The 26,643-nt window shown below is 44.2% G+C and overlaps 2 protein-coding genes across 3 annotated transcripts in view; one reads left to right on the forward strand and one right to left on the reverse strand.

The window, feature by feature from the left end:
• Positions 1-715, reverse strand: part of MED20 (mediator complex subunit 20) — a 23,998-nt gene extending 23,283 nt beyond the window's left edge. The window contains exon 1 of one of the 2 annotated variants that reach the window (XM_088479615.1): positions 266-715. In XM_088479615.1, the coding sequence (XP_088335741.1) occupies positions 266-279 (14 nt within the window). In that variant the 5' untranslated portion in view covers positions 280-715. The remainder of the gene's footprint in view (positions 1-265) is intronic. The other variant, XM_088479614.1, reaches the window with a different exon arrangement.
• BYSL (bystin like) lies at positions 537-26,588 on the forward strand. The gene is made up of 7 exons (XM_088479613.1): positions 537-889; positions 1,217-1,379; positions 3,023-3,161; positions 16,527-16,660; positions 16,750-16,910; positions 19,061-19,163; positions 25,836-26,588. The coding sequence occupies exons 1-7, from the start codon at positions 631-633 to the stop codon at positions 26,182-26,184; spliced, it is 1,308 nt and encodes a 435-aa protein (XP_088335739.1). The 5' UTR covers positions 537-630; the 3' UTR covers positions 26,185-26,588.
• Positions 26,589-26,643: the final 55 nt, after the last annotated feature.

The raw sequence follows: 26,643 nt of genomic DNA on the forward strand, positions 1-26,643 counted from the left end.
GTGCATAAACAGTACTAGAGCATGTGAGGAAGTGAGTTGGGAAAATATGGTACAGAGCCCATAATATCACTAATTTGGAGTGAACACTGAAAACTACAATAACCAGTTTCTACAGTACTGAAAAGAGGATCCAGTGGAGAATGACATAATTTGGTTTGTGATATTAATATTACTGAAAAACATTTATTTATATAGTAATGGTGCTCACATCTCATCTACATCAGATTACTCAACGCAAACAAAATCTATTGGAATTATTACTCACCATGTAACCCCCATGTTGTTTTTCGCTTCGGGTACCTTAAAATGACCTCACGCCGCTTACATATTACGTCCTAGTACAGTTGCAATTCCAGGGGGAAACCCAACTGTACGACAATGTCTGCAGTACCACTCAGGGATTATACCCCAGCGGACATTTTCCCTACAGCTAAAATGTATTGTAACAAGCACAGAGGTGTCTACACCATAATGACAAGTCGTGTACACACAGTCCCACCTCCTCTATGTTGCTGCGGATGTGCCTAAAGCGTCTATTTGCGTTTCAGCAGCACGGCCACAGAGACTCGGCGCCTGCGCAGTTGCTGCTCTGTCGTCTGCCTATAGTACATTACACGTGTGTGATCAGCTATGCCAAAGCAGCGGAGCTCCCGGGGCCCTGCTCCCCGCCAGGCACCGTTGGCAGAGCAGATCTTGCAGGATGGGGCTGTCAGACCCACTATCCGGGGAAAGCGACGGGGACAGGTGGCTGCAGCGTCTCACGATGATGAGTATGTGGATGAGAAGTTGTCGCGGAGGATACTGGAGCAGGCCCGGCTTCAGCAGGAAGAGCTAGAGGCCGAGCACGGGCCTGGGGGTCAGGTCACCAAGCCGAAGACCACAGTGCTAGGTTAGACAGAGTTGCCTGCATGCATGTCATGTATATTTACTTATACATTCTATTTTGCCATAGTGTAACCTCGTCCATCCGTGTTTAACTCCCTTTAAGATACTGACACCCTAGTTATGTTATTGGTCTCTAGCTGGTTATAGTGATCAGGCCCATAATGCTGTGACCACTATTTTCATATGGATCCAATTTTCCATACCAAATAACTTTGCAGCTAAATAAGTGTTTTCAACATACAGCATAGTTTTGACTTTTTGTATCTGATAGTTATCTTGTAGTACATTTGCATTAGCATGCTGAAGTATATAAATTCTATCTTGTGTATAGGTAATAAGGGCAAAGCTGATGATACAGACTCTGAAGATGAAGAGTGGCCCTCACTGGAGAAGGCTGCTGCCATGGCTGCTGGGCCCTCTAGTGAGGAAGTGGAGGTGAATCCTGAAGATGAGAGAGCCATTTCAATGTTCATGAATAAAAACCCACCATTGAGGTGAGAATTTTTTAGGCAGTACCATCTTAACGTATGGGCACACTAGGAAGTTGCCCAGGGCAATACGATTCTAGGGGCATTTGAGCAGGGACGGGCTGGTCCAGGGAGCTCCTGTGCATCTTGGGAGGCAGGAAGAGACTGCTGCCTGTCCGGCCACTCTGATTCTGTGTAATTCGCAATCAGAGTGGCCGAGGAGCATCTTTCTCTGCCTGTCTCTCAGCCGGCATCCCTATACATGGAGTGTGCGGACGCTCGCTGCTTGCATAGGGCCACCAGCTGAGAGACAAGCAAGAGAAAGATGTTCCCCAGTCACTCTGATTGTGAATTGCACACAATCTGCAGCCAGGCAGCATTATCTACCTGTCTCCCAGCCTGCAGCCAGACAGTGGCACTTATTCAATTAGCGGTGAAAAGCCGTCATCTGCGCAAAATTATCGTCAGGCGGAAGCTTTTTGCCGTATTCAATTGCAAAGACTTTTCAGGTACGCGGAAAGTCAATGCATTGTAATAGGCAAAAAAGTTTTGCCTATGAATACCTGGTTGAAAAAAGTGCATAATTGCGGTTTTGGGGTGCAAAGGTGCGGAAACCACTCTTCCCCGTTTGGACAGACCCCCAAAGGATAACTGTGTCAAAAAAACGCAAACAAAAAAGAGGAACACCCCAAAAAAGCACTTTGAAAATGGGGGTGTAAAAAATGGGGGTGTAAAAGTTCAAAGTTGGGGGAGGTGTTTTTTTGATTACAGGTGCTTGCTGAAGACTTCATTTTTGCGTTTTTAACCATGCTAGCACCCATTCTCATGTACCCCAAATTTGCTGGGACTAGTTAATTTCTCAAAAAAAACCCTGCTAAATGCTATTCTTCACCATTTGTGCAAAGACATTATATAGAGGCAATTGAAAGCACTTAAGTACCTCAAATAGCTCCAGGAGGCTAATCGGGGACATCTATACTGATTCCCAATGTTAGTGCATCTTTTGGGGGGTGTCAGGCTGATTTCCCCTAAACTGGCAGCACTATTTGCCTGTTTGAGTATCGCCGGGACGAGTTCAAATCTTATCTGTGCTATCCCCATTGTCCATGCTGTTCACCGTGGTGGATACAGACAAATTAGCATTTTTTTCAGCACTGAGGATGTGTCTTGTAAAAGTGTTCCCAAGGTGTGCAATAGTGTATACGGACATTGTGGCCATATCAATCCTGTTAGGCGCCATATCAGATCATGAATATCTTACCATGGTTACTAATTTTGATGCAGCTCCACTATATGTTAATGAAGATGCTGACTTGACGACTGTTCCTCCATGTTGCTATTGTGGCGGTTGAAGATCACATGCAGTCAGAAGGGGACTAGATATCACCTAGGGAGGAGTTTGTATGCATTTTATTTAATTCGGACACAGATCGAGCTGAAAAAGTTTTAAATATCCCATTTTAAAATATTTACATATGAATAAATGTCTATCTGTATTTCAAAAATCTAATGGCTGAAAGAAATGGTCATGTACTAAGGCAAATTTGGGTTACTGTATTGCATTAAGCACAGAAAGTAAGTAACACCTTATAGCACAATTAATACAAGGTTAAGTGACCAGCTTGCATGTTTACATTTAATAGTTTAGACTTGTGTTGATGTATTTTTAGGCGTACTCTTGCTGATATAATTATGGAAAAGATCACAGAAAAGCAGACGGAAGTGGAAACAGTGATGTCAGAGGTTTCTGGTAGACCTATGCCACAGCTAGACCCCAGAGTGCTGGAAGTATATAAAGGAGTAAAAGAGGTGAATTTTGAAGTTGTTGTTACGTTCATAAGTTGCATTGAGTCTTCTTCCAAATGTAATTTTATTGTCACTATAAATTACAATGACTAGCAATGTGGCAGACCTCTGTGCTAGAAAGGAACAGCGTTAATGGTAAAGGCCTTTCCTTTTATGGATGATTTTTTTCCACAGGTATTGCTGCTTTTTATGCTTCTCCTAACGCTAGGGTAATGGTCCATGTCTCCCCAATGACACTAGATAAGGCTGTCTCTTGTCACCTCTGATCTTTGCCCAGTTGATTAGATGCTGTGAATCTATACATGGCGTGGAGTTGGGGGATTATCAATGTAAAATGTCATTGTTTGCAGATGACACACTTTTGTCCCTCTGCCCTCCTGTGGATAAGTTGATAGAACTAAAGTATATGACAGTCTTTGTGGTTTTAAGATTAATTTTTCTAAATCTGAGGACATGTTGCTGTTAACCATGTCACATAATGAGAAAAAGGGAGATTGGAGCCTGCACAGGATAAAGACAGAAAAACACAGAAAAATACAATCAGAACCCGTCCCTAGTAGTTATCTTTACCAAAAATGGGAAGGTGTGAAAATATATACATATAGCCAACTTGAATTATAGTAATGATGCACAAATTGTGGGAGAACAAAATTTCATGAGTTGGTGGTGCTCCCCTGAGTCAGAAACATAGAATGTAGTATGTAGAGAAAAAAAAGACGACTTTCTTGGGGGCACTCTGTTGATCCTCCTTGGGCGATGTTTACGCAAGTGCTGGCGTCGATCGCGGACCAGCTTGCGGTCCCATCTAGGGCGTTGCCCCAGCCTACCATCCCCCATTCTCCGGGTGTGACGCGTCTGGTTCAGTCTCCTCCCGGGTCTCAGACTGTGGGTCCTTATGCGGGATTGCCTGTATACGTGCAATCTCCCACGGTGCTGCAGCAGTCGATGGTACCCTTTCAGGGGTATCCTCAAACGGTACCTCCTCCCTGGGTGGATGTCCTCTCCAGCTCTGTTCAGAGACTGGCGGCTTCGTCATCGGCTTTTCAGTCTCTGTTGCACAGTGATTTGCCCCCAAAGGCATCCAAGTGACCCGTTTCGGCTTCACTGGCGGCGCAGTTCACGGACACAGACGTGTCTTCGGATGACGGGGAGATCCATGAAGACTCTGACTCGGATGCCGGGGCCCAGGAGGTGGAGGCTAAGTCCTCCATTAATGTGCCGGCATTGGTTAGGGCGGTGCGGGCCATCCTTCATATAGAGGAGGATGCGCCGGCTCCCAGGTCGAAGTACCCTAATTTTAAAAAGGCCAAAGTAGCTTCGACTGTTTTTCCCCTGTCCGACCAGTTGACGGATCATATGGCGGGGGCCTGGCAGTTGCCCAGCAAGAGATTCCAACCGCAGAAACGTTTGGCTTCAAACTATCCTTTTCCTGAGGCTCATTGCAGGAAGTGGGAAACTCCGCCTGCCGTGGATTCCCATGTCACCCGCTTAAAAGCGATACTCTGCCTTTGCCGTCTATCTCCTCCCTGAAAGATCCCACGGACAGGAAAGTGGAGACTTGTTTAAAGTCTATCTACTCTCTCTCGGGGGCGGTGGCCCGTCCGTCCATGGCCATCTCTTGGGTGGCTAAGGCCATCGAGAGCTGGGCCAACGCTTTGGAGGATACCTTTCCGGATGATGCTTCGGAGATCCAGAGAGCGTTGATAGGACAAATGAGGGATGCGGCTTCCTACATTGGGGAAGCATCGTTGGATGCAAGCCTGCTGACCTCTAGGGTGTCAGCTGCAGCTGTGTCGACGCGTCGGTCCTTGTGGCTGAGGTCTTGGAGAGCTGACGCAGACTCCAAAAAGGGCCTGGAGGCCTTACCTTTTAATGGAGAGTTGCTTTTTGGTCCAGACTTGGACAAAATAGTGGATACTCTGGCTAAGTCTAAATCAGCCTTCCTCCCTTCGGCTTCTGCACTTACCAAGGTACGGAGCTCTGCCTTTCTGTCCTTTCGGATTCAAGGCAAGGCCAAAGGTCAGTCCTTCCCGAGGCAGTCGGCGACCAAGGCCGCTTCTAAGCCCAAGAAGCAGGCCTGGAGTGCCAGGCGCCCTTCTTCCAAGCAGGAAGATAAACCTTCTGCCTGATGGGACGGGCCTCCCTCTGGGGGACCCCAGAGTGGGAGGCCGACTTCTTCTATTTTCCCAGTGCTGGCACGATACCACCCCGGATGCCTGGGTTTGAGAAGTGGTCTCCCAGGGGTACGCCCTGTCTTTTCGGCACAGACCGCTCCACCAGTTTTTCTGCACGAGTCCTTCTCAGGACAAGACCAAGACTTTACAGATTCAGGAAGCTATAGAGTCCTTGCTGAAAGCAGGGGTCATTGTTCCCGTTCCTCAATTACAACGAGGGACAGGGTACTATTCTTCTCTGTTTCTGGTGCAGAAACCCAATGGTTCTCATCGCCCTATCCTCAACTTGAAGTCTCTGAACAAATTCCTCAGAGTTCCCAAGTTCAGGATGGAAACGTTACGTTCCATCATTCTGGCGATGGAACCTGGGGATTACATGGTGTCCCGGGATATCCAGGACGCCTTCCTCCATGTTCCGATAGCACCTTCGCACCAGCGTTACCTGAGGTTCGCTATCCTTCAACATCATTATCAGTTCCGGGGACTACCCTTTGGCCTCTCCACGGCACCGAGGGTATTCACAAAGATTATGGCGGTCATGGCCGCACATCTTCGGAACCAGAATGTACGGCTGCTGCCGTATCTGGACAACCTCCTGTTGCTGGCGAGCTCCCCGGAGGTACTGCTTCAACATCTCCACCTGACGATCAGGCAAGTGCACGGGTGGCTGATAAATTGGAAAAAGTCCTCCCTGGTTCAATCACAGCGGATGGTTCATTTGGGAGCCCTGCTGGATTCTCGTCAGCAAAGGATCTTCCTGACCCCGGAGAAGGTCTCCACCCTACAGCTGCGGATACACAGTTGCCTGAGCAGTTGCCGCCTGTCGGTCCATTCGGCTATGAGAGTTCTGGGGTCCATGGTGTCGACATTCGACATGGTGGAATTTGCCCAGTTCCATTCCCGGCCCCTGCAGGGGCTGATTCTATCGGAATGGAACGGGTTACCTCACCGGATCCGCTCTCAGATGCTGGTGTTGTCCCCGGATGTTTGGCAGTCTTTGGCTTGGTGGCTTCAGACAGCTCATCTGGTCGAGGGGCGCCCCTTTTGGATCCCGGACCGGGTCCTGCTCACGACGGATGCCAGTCTCCGGGGTTGGGGAGCAGTGACCGGCTCATTGTCGCTTCAGGGTCGTTGGTCTGCGGAAGAAGCACTTCTCCCCATCAACATCCTGGAACTGCGGGCAGTATCCAGGGCCCTGCAGTCGTCCGGCCCCGCTCTTCACGGAAGGGCGGTTCAGGTGCAGTCTGACAACGCCACCATGGTGGCGTATATCAACCACCAAGGTGAAACTCGCAGTCGGGCAGCGCTGTCGGAGGTGTCTCGCATTCTTGTTTGGGCGGAGTGTCACATTCCAGCGATCTCAGCAGTCTTCATTCCCGGAGTCCTCAATTGGGAGGCGGACTTCCTCAGCCGTCACGACGTGCATCCCGGGGAATGGTCGCTTCACCCAGAGGTGTTTCAGCTACTCGTGGACAGGTGGGGGCTGCCGGAGCTGGACTTGATGGCCTCCCGTCACAATCACAAGTTGCCCGTTTATGGGTCAAGGACAAGAGACGCAGGCGCCTATCTGGTAGACGCGCTGTCGGTGAAATGGACGTTTCACCTGGCGCATCTGTTTCCTCCGATATCCCTACTTCCTCGGGTCCTGCGGAAATTCAAGCAGGACGGCGGCACGCTCGTGCTGGTGGCTCCGGCGTGGCCCAGACGTCCTTGGTACTCCGATCTGAGGAGCCTCTCCATCGACTCTCCGTACCTTCTCCCTCAGCGTTGGGACCTGTTGTCTCAAGGGCCCTGCCTTTACCCGGATCTGGGTCGGCTGTCTTTGACGGCGTGGCTCTTGAGACAGCCGTCTTGAGGTCTCTGGGTTTCTCCAGTTCGTTTATTGGTACCATGCTTAGGGCACGCAAGCCTGCTTCCGCACGGATTTACCACAGGGTGTGGCGCACTTACTTTCAGTGGTGTTAGTCCAGAAGCTATGATCCTCAGGTGTTCCGGGTTTCCAGAATCTTGGAATTTCTTCAATCAGGTTTGGATCTCGGCTTACGCCTTGCCTCTTTGAAGGTTCATGTGTCTGCTTTGTCCGTGTGGTTTCAACGACGGATTGCTACACTACCAGATGTTCACACCTTTTTCCAAGGTGTTCTCAGGATCCAGCCTCCCGTCGTGCCTCCTGTGGCTCCTTGGGACTTGGCGGTGGTGCTGCGGGTCTTGCAGGGTCCTCCTTTTGAGCCTCTTGAGTCGGTGGACCTCAAGTGGCTGACGTTTATGACCGATTTTCTCCTGGCAATTGCTTCTGCCAGGAGGGTGTCAGAATTGGGGGCGCTTTCCTGTCGCCCTCCTTTTCTGATTTTTCACCAGGACAGAGCGGTGCTCCACACTCATCCTGAGTTTTTGCCCAAAGTGGTCTCAAAGTTCCACATTGAAAAGCTGGCACAACAAGTTCCTGATTAGTCACCTGATCTTTCAGCTGGTGAGGCTTCCTTGGATGTAGTCCGGGCGCTTAGAATCTATGTGGACCGGACTGCTTCGGTTAGGAAGTCTGATTCATTGTTTGTCCTCTTCGGTTTTCACAAGAGGGGTTGGCCTGCCAACAAACAGACGTTAGCCCGTTGGCTTTGTTCCGTTATTTGTGAGGCTTATGCACAGGAGGGTTTACCTGTGCCAGCCTCTGTTAAGGCTCATTCCACTCATTGTGTGGGTCCCTCTTGGGCTGCTAGACGTGGCGCCTCTGCTGTTCAGCTATGTAAGGCGGCCACTTGGTCTTCAATTCAGACGGTTTTGAGGTTCTAGGCGTTTGACACCTTCGCCTCTCAGGATGCATCCTTCGGGCGCCGGGTACTCCTTCCAGCACAGGAGCGTCCCCGCCCTTAGTTGAACTGGTCTGGGACATCCCCAAGGTCAACCCTGTGGACCCCCTATGGACCCTGAAGTAGAAAACAAGAGATATGGTAAGAACTTACCTTCGTTATCTCTGTTTCTACGAAGTCCATAGGGTCCACAGGGCGCCCGCCTTGACGCACCTGGCTTCATATGGGCTGTGTGACTGGTCACCGGTTTTCCGTCTCCCATTTCTGTGAGTATGGTTTTTTGTGTGTTCCAGTCTTCCTTCTCTCTGTTTAGTCTCCTCCTCCGGCCTTAGCTCCTTACCAACTGAGGTGCTGTGGCTCGGGGGCGGGGTATAGAGGAGGACGGACCCAAGTGCTTCCTGGGAGCAGCAAAGCTTTAACTGCGTGGTGCCTGTGGATCCAGATCCAGCTATACCACCAAGGTCTACCATGTGGACCCTATGGACTTCGTAGAAACAGAGATAACAAAGCTAAGTTCTTACCATATCTCTTGTTGTTATGCACAGAAATTGTATTCAGCAAGGATTCAATGGTGAAACCAGAGACATCAATTGATATGTATTCTGGGGACACTGAATAATTGTAACATAAGTGTTAATAGAGTTGTTACTTGATATCAAACATGTGTCAATTCTCATGGATAGTTCCCACCGTAATTGTATACACTTTATATCAATGGATAAGGAAAATACAATGAGTATGCGATTGTGGTGCACGATATGTCGGCATAACCACCAGGATGCTTAAAGAAAGGATCCTGGAACATCTAGGCCCAGTGAGAAATGCCCCCTTGGATATAACGCAGATGAAACAACTGACATCGGTGGCCAGACATTTCTATTACAAACATGAGGGGGCGATCTGACGAAAGAATTACTCAAGAGAGAAAGTCAATGGACCTTCAACTTGGGGACCCTGACACCTGGTGGCCTCAATGAATATATCAACTTCAGCCCTTTTCTCTAAAGTTCACATCTTCTTAAATTATAATTTTTTTTTTTTTTTAGAGCTCTTTCCTGCTCCAGGGCGACCACTTTCTCTTCTATGTCCTCACCCTCTAATTTTATTTCCCATTATTTAACCTAACTATAGTATCTTCAGTTTACCAGATAATTAATTCCTAAATCGCCCTTTCAGTCATGACTTTTACATCAGAGTATTTACAGATGAATATTCATTACTTTACTTATCCTTTAATATATATTCTTTTCAAAAACTTATTTAATTTTACTTTTGGAAAAAAAAATTTTTTTACATGCTTGTGTGAGTGTGTGTGTGTATATATGTATGTGTGATAGATAGATATATAGATATATATATATATATCTATATATCTATGTGTATGTACATGCATATATATGTATATTTATTTCAAATATGTTGATACATTTCTTATCAATATTGTTTCTGTTTTTCTTTGGTTGTAATATTACTATATAACAATAGACCACTATTGTCACATATACCAACATCTGTTACCTCATGGGGGTCCGGTAAACTGCGTATCTTTAAGTCACGTGGGGTTAACTATATGGTAGTATCCCCCTTTGCTATTTATTTATGCCTCTGCTGTGTTCCACATTTATATCACAGCAGTTAACCCCTAGTGTACTAAGTCCCCTTTCACACTTACCTAGCATGTAACTTAGGGAAATGTATTTGATTTTATTAATTATCAATCATTTTTGTGATTCTCCCTAAACCCTGCATCCTATTCCTTCTTTGATGATCAGTATATTAGGAGTTTATTATTTATACTTTTATTTAATACATAAACCACGATTGGAGGAATTTCCCCCTCAATGGAAATATATCTTCCTTACTGGTAACGATATTGGCAAAGAAGAAAAGAAAAAGTATTCCTATCACGGGGCACTCAAGAACAAACACATATAATTAATTTCTAAATCCACATAACCACCAGATATAACAATATTAGTGAACCATGTTATACCAATTTGTTAAAACTTAACCTTTAATAAATCCTTGGATTGGATACAGCGAAATATATTATATTTTTATTTTTTGATTTTAATTTAAAACATTTACAGTTTTGAATCCACCCCACAGTATTTACCATTGATAATTCATTAGGACTAGTATTAATGTGTCTCTCATGAGAGTCTGTAGACAACGGACTTCTATTATATCAACAAGTATGATCGCTCTGGTTATAAATAACCAGAATTAGTATCTTGATTAACATATATTAGAATCTTAATATTGTAGGCATCATTCATATAAGATACATATGCCAGTCGCCAGTTTAATTGTTAACACTGACGTATCATAAATGGTTCTAAGGCCAAATTATAAGGCCAAATTACTGATCATAGTCCTATAGTCTGACAGACGCCCATAATATTTTACTTGGTATAGTGAGGATGGTTAGAGCCTAAACATATGCCACATCCTAGATCAATCCCTGGATTGGATATGGCAGAATGTATAATATTTAAAAAAAAGAACACACAATAAAATCATTAATTCCACATAACAAAGTTTGTAAGTCTATATTATTGGGACTAACCACATTAATTGCTCTATAATTAGATGTCTCTCCCGAACGTCTGTAATGAGCGGATGCGTATTGATCACCCTTTATTATATCTCTATATAAATGAAACTCTTGATGGTATCCTTATTAATACCAAGAGATCACTTTCTACCAATACGGGGTCAGTGTCAATCTACTTAAGTCTTATTTAATGTAGCCGATCTGACATATAAATCCATGAGGCATTCATCTGGCAGCATATTTGTAACACATATATTTTTCTCCAACCCTGGATACAAAGTATTAATTTACATCAATGTATCCTTCTGAGCTAATATGTCTCTCATGATTGTCATACATATATGGTAATATTAGCTGCACTTTCCTTAGCACAGGTTAACGTGTTAGCAGAGGGTTAATTTCTTCAAACATTAATCATGTCTTCCTAATGATGTTGTGAAAGAACACAAGGCAGGTTATATTTTACAGAGATATCCTATATCAAGATAATTATCTTCTAGATAATTATAGACATATAAAAAGTGATCTCTTGGTATTAATAAGGATACCATCAAGAGTTTCATTTATATAGAGATATAATAAAGGGTGATCAATACGCATCCGCTCATTACAGACGTTCGGGAGAGACATCTAATTATAGAGCAATTCATGTGGTTAGTCCCAATAATATAGACTTACAAACTTTGTTATGTGGAATTAATGATTTTATTGTGTGTTCTTATTTTTAAATATTATACATTCTGCCATATCCAATCCAGGGATTGATCTAGGATGTGGCATATGTTTAGGCTCTAACCATCCTCACTATACCAAGTAAAGTATTATGGGCGTCTGTCAGACTATAGGACTATGATCAGTGGGCACCTATAATTTGGCCTTAGAACCATTTATGATACGTCAGTGTTAACAATTAAACTGGCGACTGGCATATGTATCTTATCATATGAATGATGCCTACAATATTAAGATTCTAATATATGATATAATAGAAGTCCGTTGTCTACAGACGCTCATGAGAGACACATTAATACTAGTCCTAATGAATTATCAATGGTAAATACTGTGGGGTGGATTCAAAACTGTAAATGTTTTAAATTAAAATCAAAAAATAAAAATATAATATATTTCGCTGTATCCAATCCAAGGATTGATTAAAGGTTAAGTTTTAACAAATTGGTATAACATGGTTCACTAATATTGTTATATCTGGTGGTTATGTGGATTTAGAAATTAATTATATGTGTTTGTTCTTGAGTGCCCCGTGATAGGAATACTTTTTCTTTTCTTCTTTGATTATATTCAATTTATTCCTGGGTGCACCCCCCTTGGTGAAAGTTAAATAATAATTATATAAAATCCAGAAGGGGTTTGATAACAACATGTTGTCATAATGGAGTAATAGGAGTCTGTGCGGATCTTTTTAACTCCTCGTGGTAACGATATTGGATCAGAACCTCTATACACACACCTTTCTATACCTTCTAATATCCTGCCTATACCTTCTAAGGATTACGCTAATTTGCATACACAGTCATACAGTAAATAAAGACTTAGACCTGGAATCTGTGGTTCCAAAGCACAAGCATTATTCAAGTAAAAGTACAGTCAGTTACACGCAATTGATCCAGACACAATTTAGGCGCTAAGGAATTATACAGACCCAAGTACAGTATACATACGCAGCGCTCCGGTACCAGATGTTAGGCATCAGCAAGAAACCCCTGAGTCAGCATTCAGCAAGAAGACCAAAGACCCAGTGTTGGAGCACACATATTTATACCCCCCAGGAATAGGCAAAACAATAGAGACGTTTGTTGCTGATGCTATTGGTTCCCAAGGGGAATCCATCTGTTACGGAGCATTTAACAGGCTGGTTCAAATAGACTCACCCAGCCTCTAACAACTGAGGGTCTCTCCCTTCCCGCCCCCTGTAACATCCTAACAGTTAATACATTTTGTTGCTTGAAGTCTCTGCGGTCCATAACTCGAGAATGCATGATGCGATCTCCCCACCGATTACACCGGAATACTGTGGAAAGAGTGCGCATCAGTACGAAACCAAACACAGCTTGTTTAGCATGTATAAAACCTTAGTTACCAAATATCTTTATTTCACAGCGTTTATATTAACTGAACAAACTTAAATCTTATACCATAACGCTAATGGAACCTTGTAAGTGAATATGTAATGTGTGAGAGTATGGGGTTTGATATGAAGACGCTAGTTAACTGGGGACAGATGCGTGCGAATTTAGCTACTAAACGGTGTCTTCATTCGGGGTCTTAAGCATAATGTGTGTATGGGAAATGGTGAAAGATGCAATCGCATGATGCTAATAATTGTGTATTCGCTACTGGGCGTCATGTTAGCAGCTCAATTGTGCGTAATGTGCGGTGTTTATGCATGAGATTCCATCCATGATGGACTTAACATATTTATATATATATATATATATATATACATATATATATATATATATATACATATACATATATATACACACACACACACACACACACACACACACACACACACACACACACACACACACACACACATATATATATATCATTCCTCACTCACAGTTTCAGACTGCAGTGCAAATGTGTTACCTCCAGCTGTGAAGCTAGGGCCATTCTGTCTGGGTGTGAAACTAAAACCTGTTTAGGATTCAGACAAATCCAATTGTGTAGATCAATGCCTGGATTATATTACAATTGCCACAACTATACTTGACTGCATACAGGGATTCCCAATTTGTATGTAAAACACTCAGTTTCTGGTGCATTGTCTATTCTATTTACTTTTTCGCATGAGGCTTTTCTTCTAGTTGCCCTTGGTAGATTATCAAAACCTTTGCCATCTGTTCTTAGCTCGTGAGTTGTAACTTAAAGTAACGCTGGTCGCAAAATGGCGTCTTGCAGATTCTTGTTTCTAAAATAGTCTAGCTGCCATTCGCAAGATGGCGTCGCGTACGCTTCAATTTTAAACTGATCTTGTCTCAGCCAATTATCCAGCTTTGACACTGGTTTATGAGTTTTCTGCGGCCATCTGCAATCACGAACGATTCCCAAATACCATTAAATTATACAATTAGATTTTTAGAGGGCGGGTATATATCCAGCCCTCTACTAGCCACTTCACTGATGTGATCAAGCCTTGTCAGTAGACGAAACGTACGTCATCACTAATCCCATTATCACGTGACTGGTTTGGCTGGGCACCACTGATTAGTTACTATTCACGCTATCAGTTTTGGTGCAATTAGCACATTTATTTTCCACTCATTGCGAGTGTGGTTCTGGCCAGCACCCACTAGCCAGAATTATCATGTTTGTATGTTATATGTTGTGTATTGTATATTTCTCATTATAAATATATAAGAATAAAAGCTAAGTTTTAATAATTTTCACTAACTTACAAAGATTTATCAACCGAGTGCCCAAAGAAAGAGTCTTCTTATTTCTCTACCTACTACGAACCATGGCCCTCATTCAGAGCCGTACGCTCTGAGCAGAGCGCACGCTCTGAATGAGGGCCGCCCTCCATAAAAATGGAGCGTCCTCCTGGACGCTCGTATAGCTGTGGGTCACCACCCACAGCCTATACGAGCGTGCAGTTTGATGGCCGCGATGGTCGTGACCATCACGACCATCGAAACTGCGAGCCGGAGCCTGCGGTTGAGGTTTTCAACCGCAAGGCCCGGAGTGATTTTGGCTCTATCAGAGCCAAAATCACTCCCACTGACATCTAGTGATGTCAGTGGGCCGGCTTCTGACGGTAGGCGTTCCCGTGGGAACGCCACCGTCAGGGAGGCACGCCCACCAAAGGGGGCGTGCTGTCAATCAACATCGACAGCACGCCCCCTTTGATCAGACACACCGAGCGAAGTACTTCGCTCGTCACGTCTGGCGCATGCGCACAATGGAGCTCCCTCCGTCGTGCGCATGCTCAGTGCAGACCATCGACCCACTTGCGAGTGGACAGCCGCTCGCGAGTGGGTCTGAATCAGGCCCCATGTCACATATTAAGGAAAAGATCCAAACTAATATTTAAAGTCAGTAGCAAAAACTCAAATTAGTATTTATCACTTCTGCATAAGATTACAAGGAGTATTTTCCCCAATTAATTGCAGAAATAAAATCTAACACCACTAGTTATAGAAAATACATAATCTCAATAAAAATGAATAATATCCAAATTTCTACTTATATAATCTATATATACTTGTATATCTATAATGATTTTAGCCTCCCATTGGAGCCGAATTGCTGCACCATTGCGTGGGAGGATATTGAAACTAAATTCCATAGATAAACCACAAAAGCAGACGAGTAGGTTTAGTTTAACGATTGTTAACGATTTCCCTTGAACTCCCCGGCAGTCCTGGACAAACGATATCTTGCATAAACTGTGCAATCTGACAAACTATCTCACCAAAGACCTTAATCTCGTTAACGAGATTACCAGATTTTACCTGCTGTAGGTAAGATCTGAGGATACGGCATACGACCCGCGGGACATCGCATCGTTATGGTTTCTGGAAGCTGCACAATTTGCACATTTTTAAACGATGTATCGTTACGATGCGTCGTTGTTATGCAAATCGTGCCTAAAATCGTTGTGTGTGGGCACCTTTAGACCGCATCAACTAAATTAACAACAACTGGGCCTCTCTAGCTGACCTGCTCCAAAACTTCACCCAGTGGGGGTGCGGGCCGCATCGGGTGTCACCCTCAGAGGGGGTGACACCAAAATGCCTGCTCCTCCTCAGTGACAGGAGCTGGGTGCTGCAGTGTGATATTCTCCTGCAGCACTCTGCTGTCACAGAGTTGGAGCCGATAGTGCAGGCACTTGTCTTCGGGGGCAGCACAGCATCTCCGGAGATGCTTTGCACGCCCCCGGGATGATGCTTTCGGGAATTTCATTCGATGCCACACCCTCTTTGTGTTAGGCCCCGCCCCTTTTCGGCCCCGCTACTTCGCCGTGCTGGGAGGCTATGGAGTGTGCACCAGGTGTCACCAGACCCAGTGATGCCTCTGACTTCACCTTTCTCTCAGACCACTGTCCTTGGACTTTTTTATTTCCCTTTCCATATAGAAACAATCTGTTTGAACACCTCAGTCAGTATAGGTTTATTTCCTATGGTCTATCATCTCTTTATATATTCACGTGGCTCTCGGGGTCAGCATGAAAGGCATCTTGAGCCATCTTAATTCTTGTTGGTTAGAGATCTGAGTGGGAATGGCTACCATCAATATTTAATTATTTATATAGCGCACACACATTTTGCAGCACTTTACAGTGAATATTTCAGTTGTTCACATCAATCTCTGCCCTAGTGGAGCTTGTAATGTATATCACATGGACACACACATACACTAGGGTTCATATGTTGTCAGAATCCACGCAAACATGGGGAGAACATAACCTAACCTGAATTGCTACCTGATTTGTGGTTACGAGGGCACACTTCTCCTTTTATTGAAATAAAGTACACTATTATTAGCTATTTATCCAGTACCTAATGATTCCAGGACATTATTACTTAGTCAGAGTTACTCACATTTTTGGGAGAAAGAGTTAAGATTGACTTTCAGGTTTTACCCTTTTTTTATGCCTGTCAACACATTTCTGTGAGGAGACCTGGAAAACATGCACTGTTTGGGGTCCTGAGGACCGAGTTTGAGAACCCGTGGTCTAGAGCTGCATTCCAGGGATGGGGAGAGAGGGATGCCATAACTGGAGAAATGAAATTGATAATTCTAACAAATGTTTATATGACTTGCTCACTAGACTTATGTAAGACTTCTTCTTTTATTTTTTCAGGTCTTGTCCACATACCGTAGTGGTAAGTTGCCCAAAGCCTTCAAGATTGTCCCAGCTCTTGCAAACTGGGAGCAGATTCTGTACATTACAGAGCCTGAGACTTGGACTGCTGCAGCAATGTATCAGTCCACACGGTATGTGTTTGTGTAATAACACTCATGCCCAGCCCTTCTCTTCTCATACTGTATTATGTCTGACTTTTTCTCTTTCCCCACCTTTCCAGGATCTTCTCTTCTAACTTACCTGAACGTATGGCTCAGCGCTTTTACAACCTGGTTCTGCTCCCACGTGTGAGAGATGACATTACAGAGTACAAGCGCCTCAACTTCCACCTTTACATGGCTCTTAAAAAAGCATTATTCAAACCTGGGGCCTGGTTTAAAGGTATGCTATCAGATTTCTTGCTGGGATGTTGAGTAAAGCAAGGATCGCTGATGTGATTGCGGCTGCGAACATGCATGCAGTTCTGCTGCAAAAGTATGCTAATAATTGCAGTCTCCAAGCACTCGCACTGATAACATGCAGAAGCCCACTTCCCCTCTTGCACATCCGTTACACCTTGCAATCCAGCCATAACATCGAAGTACATCAGAGCCTCTTGCACAATTACGGCAGGTCAGACCTCACTTATAAACTGGTAACTATCCTGTACACAGTGAGTACACAAGCTGTGTATGCCGTCGCAGGGGCTAATTTATGCACGCCCCTATAACAGTGTTCAAACGCACTAGCACGCCTGTGTTTCTTCGACCAACACCCTGTCACCACCCCCAAACGCTCTCTGGGGTATTGTTGCTTTTCCAAATAGCGTGCAGCTTTTTTTTTCTCCATGCTCAAGAACTTGGTCCTATGGTTTCATCCCTATATTTGTAATTAATGCATGTTACTCTTTCAGATTGTACTTTTGTGGGAAAACATGCCTTGGCGCACTTTGGGCCTGATTCAACTTGGATCGCAGTTGCTAATACGCACGCAATCGGCCGATTGTTGCCTACTGCGTATGCATTGTAGTGCACAAACTAGTGCGATCGGGACTGCTATCGCAGTGACTACGCAGACCCATAGCCGAGTGATTGACAGGGAGTGCCATTTGTTGGTGGTGCCGGGGGTGGAGGTCAGCCGAACACAGGCGTGTCAGTGCGTTTTAACGCCGTTGCAGGGGTGTGCATAAATTATCCACTGCAATACTCTACGCAGCCTGAGGCCTCATAGTGTGCGCTGAAGTAGGCAATTCCTGATGTCTGACCTGCCTTAACTGTGCGCATGGGTCCGATGGTACTCTATTGTACCGATGTCTTCGCAATCTTGCTAACCGTTATGGATGTGCGTGTAGGTGAAGTGGTCGTCCTTATGTAGTGCTGTGGCGGCATTGAAATCGCTATGGATTAGCATACTATCATAGTGTTCACTCTAGCTCCAGCGGCAGGCAGGGCGCTGGAGCTAGAGAGGGCACCTCTGCGCACGCGCTCCCGAAAAGGGCGTGGCCATTGATAAGGGGGCATGTCTATAAGACGCGTCCCCTTTTCGTCACTCCTGGGGGCGTGACGGGCACTTACGAACACGTCGGGCGCATGCGCCCGGCGTCTATTCACCGGCGGTGACCAGGTCACCACACATTTCCTAACCCGCAGGACACTGCGACCCGTGTGTGGAGATGGCTGTTTTAGCTGGGCGCTGCGCGGTAAGGGCAGGGCGCTTGGTCGCTCCAGATCGAGGGCAGGGCGCCGCGCCCCGCTAAAACAGCCTAGCGGGAACACTACTATCGCAGTTGAACTGCGCGCGTACGCTATATTGCGATCCGCAGAGTATCAGGCCCTTTATCCAGTAAAATAAAAACCTACAGCCACAAATGTGACCCATAATAAAATTCTGATGCCAGGGGACCCTAGGCAAGCTTAGGCATTAGCTAGGGCAGGTATGTGGAACCTCAGGCCCTCGGAATAATTTGGTCTGGCCCTCTGAGCTTTTTTTTTTTGCTAGCCTCATCTGGCTAGCTGGGTGCCCAGAATGGCACACTGCAGCCAGAATCTATGCAGCAGTGCTGCCTGGAGCATCCTTAGGACGATTCAGACGGTCACACCGCTGTCCTTACAGCTCCCACGCATTGCTGTAATCACCATCGATTGTGGCCCTGTGCCCGTGTGATGTCACGCCGAGGGGTGTGGCCTGCATTGGGCCTGCAAATAATGTTATATATAGTAAAGTTGCCCTCGACAGAAAAAAGGTTCCCCATTCCTGAGCTAGGGTATCAATGGTTAGTATGAGTGACAATAGTTGTTAGTTTGCTTCCAGGAGCACCACCAACCTTGAAAGTATGAAAGTAGTTTGCACTTAGTTGTTGGAATTTTACTGTTTCCACTATGTGTTGGTAAGTATGTGCACATAAAGAAGCCTTGTGTGCTTGGGATTTCTTACTGTTCACATATAATTCTTTCTGTAGAAAAGAAACAAAGTGAAAAAATGTATGGACACTGGTGCCAACAGGTTCCGTGAGCTTATCACAGTGACTTACAGATCATCATCTTCCTTCCTAGGTATCCTCATTCCCCTCTGTGAGTCTGGGACCTGCACCCTAAGGGAAGCTGTTATCATTGGAAGTATTCTGACTAAGTGCTCTATCCCTGTTCTTCACTCCAGGTACCTGCCTGATCTCCTTAGCGAAGCATTGTGACACTGGAAATGTAAAGGTCAAACCAGGTTCCACTACAACTGTTACGTTTCTTTACACATTTTTTTTCTTATGAGGAAATCACATTACAGAATCAATGAATATCGACATGTTTTAAGAGATGCAGCTACCTTTCATAGCTTTACAATATGGTGTGTTGTAGGGACTATATATATTTAGGTGCTAAGATGGGAATAAATTGTGGGAAGTGGAGGAAAGAAGTAATGACATCTGTAGTTTGCCATCAATTAAAGTATGTTTCTTTTAAATCGGAGCTTTATTTTTATATCCAGTTTCTTTTAAATTTGATAATATTATTGATAGAGTAGATTTCAGCCACGGTAATTTCAATAGGAATTAAAGCCGTTTTTTTTTCTCGCAGTGACAGAGCAGATGAAAAGTCGGAGAAAATCCTTATTTAAGTTAAAAATGTTAGGACTTGCTTCAGAACCGCTTAGACGCCCCCTTCCTAATTAGGCAATTGGAAGTTTCCAGTTAGCGTAATTATTCCAATAATCACATGACATTATTGGGGTGAAACAATTGCCTCAAATTACCCCAATATCAACTTTTTCATTTTTTTTATGCACCCCAAATTGTAAGTTTTGAAACAAAAAATGTTTTTGTTTTTTTTTACTTTAAAATTGTCCTCAAATTATCCCACAAATCACCGCTACTTTTTTTTTTATTATCATTTAATTTTGGTACTTTTTTGTTTTATTCAGTTGCATTTAAATAAGTTTGCTTTTCAGAATTTTTTTAATTGCACAAATCCGTCATTTACAGCATTTTAAAAGTACAAAATATTTTTCTTAGGAACAGTAATAGACATTCATACTGTTTCTAAAAATATTATTTACATTTCCCGTGGGTTTTTGCAGGAAAAACTATCGCAATCATTTTTTTTTCCAATTAGCATGGGAATTGGGAGCGTGCATACCACCCGCATTAATGAAAAAATGCCACAAATTTCTCATGGCTAATTGGATATGTACCCTAAATCTAGCACTAAAATGCTATGCCACCATGTTGACATTCTGACTAAAACTCTTAACTTATATATCCTGTTGTCAGTTTCATCCCCTTGTACAACGCTACGGAACCCTTGTTGCTCCTTATAACTAAAATATGATTCTAGTAATTACTTTACCTATCTCATTGGGCTCGATTCAATTCAGCGCGATGCTGAATAGCCCTGTGAGGGAGCTCCCGCAACTATTCAATTCACAGCTCTGTTTGGTCCAACAGTTGCCGGTTAAGAGCCGTATTCAATTAGATTCGCCCGGCGATACTTTTTCGCCTCCTGGACTTTCCGCCTGTTTTGTAGACGGAAAAGCATTGCGCGTGTCCTCGCTTATCCCCGTATTCATTTTGAAAGTAGTTGAAAACGGCACCCAGCGAAACTGAAACAGGTGGAAAGTGCTGTCAGATTTGGGGAAATCAGCCTGACACCCCCCAAAAGATGCACAGACATGGGGGATCTCTACCCCCGAATAGCCCTGCTGAAGATATTTGGGTTTTTTAAACGGGCTCAATAGGTGTTGTTTTGCGTTTTTGGTTAAGTGGTGAAGAATAGTATTTAGCAATTTTTATTTTTGGACAAAATAAGTATTCCCATCAAATTTGGGGTACTTGAAACTGGGGGTTAGCATATTTAAAAGTTGCTACTTTGAAGTAAAAAAATATAGTGAAAAATCCACCTGTGCATGCACCTGCAATCTTAAAAACACCTGGGGCATACTTGGGGGACCCCCTGGAGTCTATTTCGCTAGTTTTTAACTTTGTCTCCCCCTTTTTCAAAGTCATTTTTTGGGGTGTCCTTAAGTGTTAAAAATGTTTTGACACACTTTACCTTTGGGGGACTGTCTGAAGGCTGCAAGGGGGGTTCCTGCAACGTTGCACCCCAAAACCCCAATTCTGCACTTTTTTCGCCTGCTATTCATAGGCGAAAGTTTTTCGCCTATTACATTGCATTGTCTTTCCGCCTAGGCGGAAAGTCTTTCAAATTGAATACGGAGTAAAGTCAAAACAGGCGAAAATGACGTCAATGGTGAAATAGTATCGCGGATACGGACTTTTCGCCTCAAATTGAATACGGGCCTAAGTCGAAAAATGCCGGCTCTCGTGACTCAACATGGGTGTTAGTCACGAGGACCGCATTCTCCGACTAAAGTGCCGGCCACACGACTGCTAGCACTGCGCTAAGCAGGAAGACAGCCGCACCGCCGACCCTTCTGTCAGATTTCTCCTCACGCCCTCTGGGGTACGAGAAGAAATCCTTTAGTCGGACCAAACTGTGCGGTGAATTGAAGAGCTCCCTCCCGGTGCTATTCACCTTTGCGATTAATTGAATCGAGCCCATTGGTTTTATTTCCAGATGTGGGTGTTTTTTCGTAATTTGGCACCGTAACTGAATTTGTAGCAGCGAGGATTTGATTGGTCTTTCATTTTGGCAACTGCCGACAAATGTGCAAAAAAAAAAAAGCGCTAGCTCCATCTATTCAAGTTATTTTGCCATATCCTTCCATCAAACTGTTGCCCAACTCAGGTTCTGGACTGTTGGTCAGATTGAGGCCTAGCCAGCCCTCTGTCTGGAACTGTGACCTCCGCCTTGCTGTGGAGTAATAGTTGTTTTCCTGTTTTAATTTTTCTTCATAGATGTTCTACTTCTTTTTAGAAATCAGGATAGGCCTGATAGACTTCAAATGCTGTCATTCTCATTACAAATTAAATATGTAGCATAATTCTGTTTGTTGCTCTTTGTTGCCTGAACGTCTTCTGTTCCCATGTTTGCCTTCAGGTACTGAAGGTGTTGAGCTGAGAACTTGTGACTAGCTCTACAGTTTAGTATTTACAAGCAAAGTGTGGGTTACCTCAATTCCTATATTCTTAGCAGCTGAGGATCCTCTTTAAAATGTATTATTTGCTGGAGCTCATCCATTGCATGCTACAAGGTTAAGTGTACCTTTCCAAAGCAGATTTAAGTCCTCTTCTGCCTCAAAATGTAAGTTAGTTCATCAGAAGCAGACTAACACAAAAGATCTACAAAAAGGAGTTGCAAAACAGAAAAGTGGTATTGTTACCCTTAGCATCCAATCAGATTATAGCTATCATTGCACTGTTTCATCCTAGAAATTGATAGAATCTGATTGGTTACTATGGGTAACACCTCCACTTTAGAAGCTTTAGTAAATCTGCCCCAGAATGTTGTTTAAATCATTATGAGACCTAAAAGGAGAACAGAAATTAGCATGACAGAGCGGAGTGCAGAGTGTTCCAAAACTATTCAGGGCCAAGAGGCATCATTTCTAATGCTGGGCATACACTATTCAATTATCGTAGCGATCCACCCAATATCAGCGGATAGTCCAGCATACCCATCCGATGCAATATTTTGTAAGTTAAATGTCTGCCTCATCGAGTAGTGAATGCCCAGCCTCGGCCGACTGACAGACATTTCCGCTGTGATATCTGCAGGCTATCGGGCTGCCAGATAAAATGTCTGTCTGGCATTTTATCTGGCAGTGTATGCCAAGCTTAAGGCAATCTCACTGCTGTAACAAAAAGGTAACTAATTTTTTTTCCCCTGAAGACTGCAACTTTTTACATATTGGGCCAAATGTGAGAGTTTAGAAAATGTGAGAGTTAGCAGTAAACTCTCCCTCTATTACATTGGTCGAGTTGTATTTTCAAAATGGGAAAACATCTGGATGAGAGTTTAAATCGCGAACGTTTTTTGAGTCTGAAAAACATGCGAGTTTCCATGTTCTTTGCATGTTGGCCCAGTTTAAAAAGTGTGAGAGTTAACTGTCACCCTATTACATTTGGCCCATGGAGTCTAATTGTTGCAACTTGCACGTCTATGATGTGCCAGGGGATGGGTTAGGCAGATCCTGGATGTGGCATCACTGGGTTTGATGGGAGACTGGGCAGAAATAGAAATAACACTCTGCAACACTATGGGGGCAATCAGTTGCCATATGTGTACACTTGCAGATATACCTGTTTCACCCCGTTAGACCTTTTGAGATTTACTGTTTCCATCTCACCACACCAACAACGTATTAATCCTTCACCTCTATAGTAATGCATCACTGCTGTAGTAAGACATTACTTTCCCTCAACTTGTCTTACCACTACTCTGTTTTAGCAGGACGTCGTGCGCTGTCTGATTTAAAACGGCAAAAAGCGCCCTGTCCCACATGCAGGAGCCCTGCCGGGTGCTGTCCCAACTCGTGGGCCGCAGTGTTCTGTGAGGGAATTTGCTGTGCAGCGCTCACCGCCAATAAATAGATGCCGTGCGCATGCGTACGGCATCTATTCACAGTGAGGGGAGAGCTTGAGGTCAGCCCAGCATGCCAGTAAGTGCTGGGCAGGGCCCTAAGAGTGACGAAAAGGGTGCACGTCTTAAGGAAACATCCCCTTTATTGTGGCCACGCCCCTTTTCAGGCTTGCGTCACTGTGCCCTTTTTACAGTCTGGTGCCCTGCCCAGTGCCACACGTAGAATTAACACTGCTCACCTGTGTACTAACACATTCCACCCCCTCACCTTTGTAGAACACCTTTCCCTCCCTCGCCTGTGTTTTGACATTTCCCTTCCTCACACCTGTAGTAACCTATTCCGCTCCCTCACCTCTGGAATAACACATTCCCCCTCCCTCAACCATGTTGTAACACGTTTCTTTCCTTCACCCCGTAGTAACACATTTGACATTCCCCTCCCTCACCTGTGTAGTAACACATTTTCCTCTTTCACCTCTGTAGTAACACATTCCCTTCCCTCACTATTGAAATAGGGAAGCCACACCAACGTGTTGGGTACGGGATGCCGGTGCTCTGTATCCTAACCCTCCCCTCCCTCCCTGCAGCCTAACTCTCCCCTTAGCGCTTAACCCTAACCCCAATACTTACTGTCAGGGTGCCAGCGACAGGAATCTGACAGGTGTTGGGATTCTGGTGCCGGCATTACACTGCCAGTGATGATTGGCAGCACTTGTGATGACAGTTCGTTGTTTGTTTGAATATGAAACATTTTAGCCCTTTTCAACCCCTTTAAGGAGTTGAATTTCAAAAAATCCCTTCTTAGCGGGCACCCAAATATTCATGGTAGGGGTGTGTTTAGGTCCAGGGGTTTGGGTGCGAAAATATGCTAATGAATGCAATCGCAAAGCCGTCGAACAGTCAGCATAGAGACTCCCACTACCGTTATCTCACATCCGTAATAACTTGCAGTCCTGCGCAGGCCTGACCATACTCAGAAATTGCTAACCTCGTTACACGTAGTGAGTACTCAAGCTGCGTATGCTGTTGCAGTGGATAATCTATGCATGCCCATGCAACGGCATTCAAATGGTTAGGCATGCTTGTGTTTCTCCAACCACTCCCATGTCACCACCCTCAAAAGCTGACCTTCCGTCACTCACTCTGCGATGACTTTCTTTCTGCGTGAGTGATCGCAGGGCGATCACAATGCTAATTCATGCACGCGTACTGCAATGCATGCGCAGTACGCACCATCGACTGATCTGCGTACACTGTTATAGTTGAAATCCATGATGAATCAGGCCCATAGATTGCAGAGAATTACTATAGAGCTACATCACAGATTTTGCTGCTCAAGCACCATTTTAACTTTAACTATGTCTTCTTGCGTTGTTATATCTTGTTTGTAATATACGCACCAAATTGATGACATTGATGGTACTCTTAAATGGTAAAGCCGCCTTCCAATAACATTAATGTATTGTCCCCTCTTGTAGCTGCAATAATTACATTGATTTATCATTCTGGCTTCACTGGATTGTTACCCATGCTTTTACATTGCACTTTCCCTTGGATATGACACCACTCTGCAAAAAATTTAATGGTGTCTAATGCTGTATCCACAGTAGTGGAAATAAATGACTGCCTGATGATACAATGACATGGCTGAAAGTAACAGAAGGAAGCTAGAAAGAGGGGGGGGAAGCAAATGTATTATCAATCCACAAAAAAGAGGTTTCCAAACTCTGTCGGTTTGGGTCCAGGATGCCGTTGCTCGGAATCCCAACAGTCAGAATTGCGAGGGTTAGGATACCGACACTTGTCGGTCAGTATCCTAACACTCCCTGCTGCCTAAATCTAACCCCCCACCCCAGTGCCTAAACCTAACATCCCAAGCACCCTAAACCTATCCCTCCCCCTAACCCCAGTACTTACCGTTGGGATGCCGGAATCCCAACTGTCGGTATTATGACCTCATCCCACTCTGTCCTCAAGACACCCCAACAGTCCAAGTTTTAGAGATATCCATGCTTGAGCAAAGGTGGTTAAATCAAATTGATTAAGGTAATAATTAAGTCGCCTCTTTTCTAGCATGAATATCCTTAAAACCTGGACTGTTACTGTGCCTTGAAGACCGAGTTTGGGAAAATTTTTCAAAAGCAGAATGTCGTTTGTAGTTTAAGTAACTTATAGTGGGATATAAATGAGGGAATAGATGGAAAATCTCTTGCATGGTTTCAGTTTACTGTGGACAAAGACAAATGTGACTTATAAGAATACCAATGTTGCTAAAAAGTAATTCAATTCTCCACCATTAATAACCATTTTGACAGTATTTAACTTCATCTTGTTTTGCATCCACCCTTCCTTATCCTAGTGCTGCTATGCTGAAGATAGCGGAGATGGAATATAACGGAGCCAACAGTATCTTCCTCAGGCTGCTGATAGATAAGAAGTATGCTCTTCCCTTCCGAGTGCTGGATGCTCTCATCTTCCACTTCCTGGCTTTCCGCTCAGACCATAGAGAGTTGCCAGTGCTTTGGCACCAAAGTCTTCTTACACTCTGCCAACGATATAAGGAAGATATGTCATCAGAGCAGAAAGAGGCGTTACTGGAGCTGCTGCGAATCCACACTCACCCACCCATATCGAATGAGATTCGTCGTGAACTAACAAACTCCAAATCCAGAGATGTAGAGTTTGCAACACCCATGGGCATGGACTGATCCTCAGAGTGTTTAGCAAGTGTGAATGTTTGTGATAAAACTTTGTTATAAGTTTTGGAAATTGTATGGAAAGCCTTACATGCTCTAGCTCTATTTATAGGTTACAGAGATTCCTTATATGGACAAGTACAGCATAGCTGTAAAAGCATAGACATTTATTCAGGTGCATTCATTATACAATAAATATTCCTTAATGCTAAGGAATTATTTGTGTCACAAGATCTAAATCTCTAATGTAAACGTTTTGGAGTGCTGATGTCTGTACAGATAATTTACAAAATTGTTCAATTGACTGTAGAACTTGGCTGATTAAGTCACCAACTTAAAAACTTATGTATAATTATCCAGGAATATGTACTACTGCAATACACTTAGTGTGTTATTCATACACACATTTTTTTGCATTTATTGGTCTCTGATTTTGTGGTGGTAGACAATGCAAGTTCCAACAGCAGATAT

This window comes from Taudactylus pleione, unplaced genomic scaffold, assembly GCF_031769625.1.
Source record: "Taudactylus pleione unplaced genomic scaffold, aTauple2 ptg000242l, whole genome shotgun sequence".
Classification (NCBI taxonomy): domain Eukaryota; kingdom Metazoa; phylum Chordata; class Amphibia; order Anura; family Myobatrachidae; genus Taudactylus; species Taudactylus pleione.

Coding starts and splice junctions, on each gene's coding strand:
- BYSL (XM_088479613.1), top strand. CDS start 631: ATGCCAAAGCAGCGGAGCTCCCGGGGCCCTGCTCCCCGCCAGGCACCG. Junction 3,162..16,526: donor TATATAAAGGAGTAAAAGAG/GTGAATTTTGAA, acceptor TTATTTTTTCAG/GTCTTGTCCACATACCGTAG. Junction 16,911..19,060: donor ACCTGGGGCCTGGTTTAAAG/GTATGCTATCAG, acceptor CTTCCTTCCTAG/GTATCCTCATTCCCCTCTGT.